General features: G+C 42.1%; 1 protein-coding gene across 4 annotated transcripts in view; it reads right to left on the bottom strand.

The window, feature by feature from the left end:
• Window positions 1-2,483, bottom strand: part of cux2b (cut-like homeobox 2b) — a 157,516-nt gene that overhangs the window by 18,591 nt on the left and 136,442 nt on the right. For all 4 annotated transcript variants that reach the window (XM_014024890.1, XM_014024891.1, XM_014024892.1 and 1 more), the window contains exons 9-11: window positions 2,392-2,440; window positions 1,656-1,760; window positions 415-606 (exon numbers count right to left, since the gene is read on the bottom strand). In XM_014024890.1, coding sequence (XP_013880344.1) covers window positions 415-606; window positions 1,656-1,760; window positions 2,392-2,440 — 346 coding nt within the window. The remainder of the gene's footprint in view (window positions 1-414; window positions 607-1,655; window positions 1,761-2,391; window positions 2,441-2,483) is intronic.

Here is a 2,483-nt window from a genome sequence, read left to right as displayed (position 1 = left end):
GTGTGTGTGTGTGTGTGTGTGTGTGTGTGTGTGTGTGTGTGTGTGTGTGCGCGCGCATGTCTGCATCTGAGTGAAAAAAAGTCTCACAACCATCTGCAACTCGGTAAATTTAATTTAAAGAGCCGTTCAAAAGAATTGGATCAATAATGAGCATTTGTAGTATCCAGTGGAAATAAGATGCAAAGATTTCTGATTCTGTTTTTATTTTATTTTTTGTAAATATGGAGATCATATTTGAGTTTCTTTGTTGAAGTTGTTTTTTTTCTGACAATAAGGGACACCCTTTTCATTCACAGCATGATTTACTTTGTAGTTCTATTTTACTGTATATACGGTAAATTGTTTTGTTTTTATGAATGAAATAAATTGAAAAAAAATTACATCTCAACATGCGTCACTTCTGGTGTCACTCACCTCAATTGTTTCTGTCTTATAGGCTAGCTGGCGTTCCAACTCTAGGATCTGATTGGTTGAGGTCTCTTGAACTTCCTGCAGTGTGAACTGCAGCCGCTGAATGTTTTCAAGGAGGTGGAGGATCTCTCTGTCTTTAGCCAACAAGGTGGCCTCCAGCTGGGCAGGCAGCAGGTCACCCTTCTCATTTTTCTCCTGAAGGATGATTAGTTAAAAAAAAACATTGAGAGAGAAATAAACAGAGAACATGATGAAAGATACAACACAAAAAACACAAATTAAATTATTTCTTTTTTTTAATACAGATAAAACCCACTGAGACTAACATTTCATTTGCAAGGAGACAAGTTTTAGTAATAGAGGTGAATGGATATTATTTAACCAATAACAATGAAAATGTTGTAACAACTCGTAATAAAATAAACCTGCAGTTTTAGTTGTCAATGAATGTATCATGTTTTCTGACGGCTCTCTGGATTTATTCCTGTAGACTAACGGTTAAAATAATGAGCAGCAGAAAGAAAATTTGGAGTGAATGAGTAAATTGTAAGGGACTGGTGAAAAGCAGAGGTTATCTTACTGCAATGAAGAAAATGAAGAAAACTAATCGCGTGATGTGGAATGAGATTGATGGATTTATCGGTAACTTGCTTGCTGGAATGCATCGGGACTGCCTTGTTTATTTTGTTTGCACTGAGCAGAGAGCTACTTCGCTGTAGGCGCCGGCAGGATCAAAATATTTCAAACGCGCAAATCTTATTCTGTTTACGTTTCATTTGCGACACAATAACAATGGACTACACCAAATCTGAAGGAAAAACATAGAAGACTGTACTGGATGCTAATGATGAGAGGGCAGGACGACAGAGGACGGTAAGCTAATAATACTAGCTAACGCTAGCTTGTTTTTGGTACTTTAACTTGTTTTTACATAATTTGGATGTTGTTTAGTTGAACTTGTGTGTAAAAAAATGATACAGTTGTTGCAAAAAATTCACATAAAGTTACTCTCTGTGTCATCCGTCTGTGTTAATTAAAGCTTTTCAGCATCCCAGGAAGCAGTTGTGCAGCTGTATGTGGTTATTCCAGATTAAATGTCTGTTCTGCAACTTATACCTGACGCTTTTTTTGACTGATGCAACTTATAGTCCAGAAAATAGGTGAGTAAAAAGTACTTAATCACACAGCACGGCTGCAGCCCCGGTGATCTCATTAAAAAAAGGGAGTTGTCACTTTCTTCTTACCCTGGTGGAGCCCTCTGCTGGATGGCAGCTCCCTGTGGTGGCGCTCGAACCGCTGGATAACTGCTCCTTTAGCCGCTCCACTTCCCTCTGAGCCATTTCCGCTCTCTGTGCACAGAAATGGCATCACCGCTTTCATACGCCAGGCCACATCAATTGGCTAATGAGATGATCAAGGCGAGAGCACGTACATAAATCAAAGGAGGCACCCTTGTACAGAAATTTAAAGCCGAGTGAGAGCGTGAGCCGGGGGCTCGGGCAGACGAGCTCAGCCACCGGTTCATTCTGCTGAGGGGGCTGTTTAGTCAGCCCACTTTATTCCCCAAACTGTTTACCTGTGCTGTCACACCCGGCCTGCTAATTAATGATTCATTCTCAGAACATTTATCTGGGAGCTGCTGGCACAGAGCAGCAGAGTGAGCAGCGAGAGCAAAGAGGAGGAGAACAAGGCCAAGAGAAAAACAAGTTTCACCCAAACAGAAAGCAATCAAGGTGACGTGCTAACCCAGAACCCCGGCGTTCACTCGCAGGTCTCCTGCTCTGTGCCGAGCGCAGCAGTGCTGCCGCAGGGTGCCCACCGACAGGGGCTTCAGTTTACACTCACAAATCACACAATCGGGAGGTGGGAGGAAGAGGACCAGAACTGAGGGTGTCTAATTGAAGCCAGGGCTTGATTACAGGAGTGATTAGCTAAACGAAGCTTCTCAATCAGAAAAATGTACAGAGACACTGTACTCACCTGATTTGCTTTCTCTAAATTCACCATGATGGTTTCAACTTCCGCCGCCCTGCAACACACACACACACACACACACACACACACACACACAC

This window comes from Austrofundulus limnaeus, unplaced genomic scaffold (assembly GCF_001266775.1).
Source record: "Austrofundulus limnaeus strain Quisiro unplaced genomic scaffold, Austrofundulus_limnaeus-1.0 Scaffold445, whole genome shotgun sequence".
Lineage (NCBI taxonomy): Eukaryota > Metazoa > Chordata > Actinopteri > Cyprinodontiformes > Rivulidae > Austrofundulus > Austrofundulus limnaeus.
Note: the sequence above shows the minus strand (reverse complement) of the source record. Positions and strands in the feature narration are given on the sequence as shown.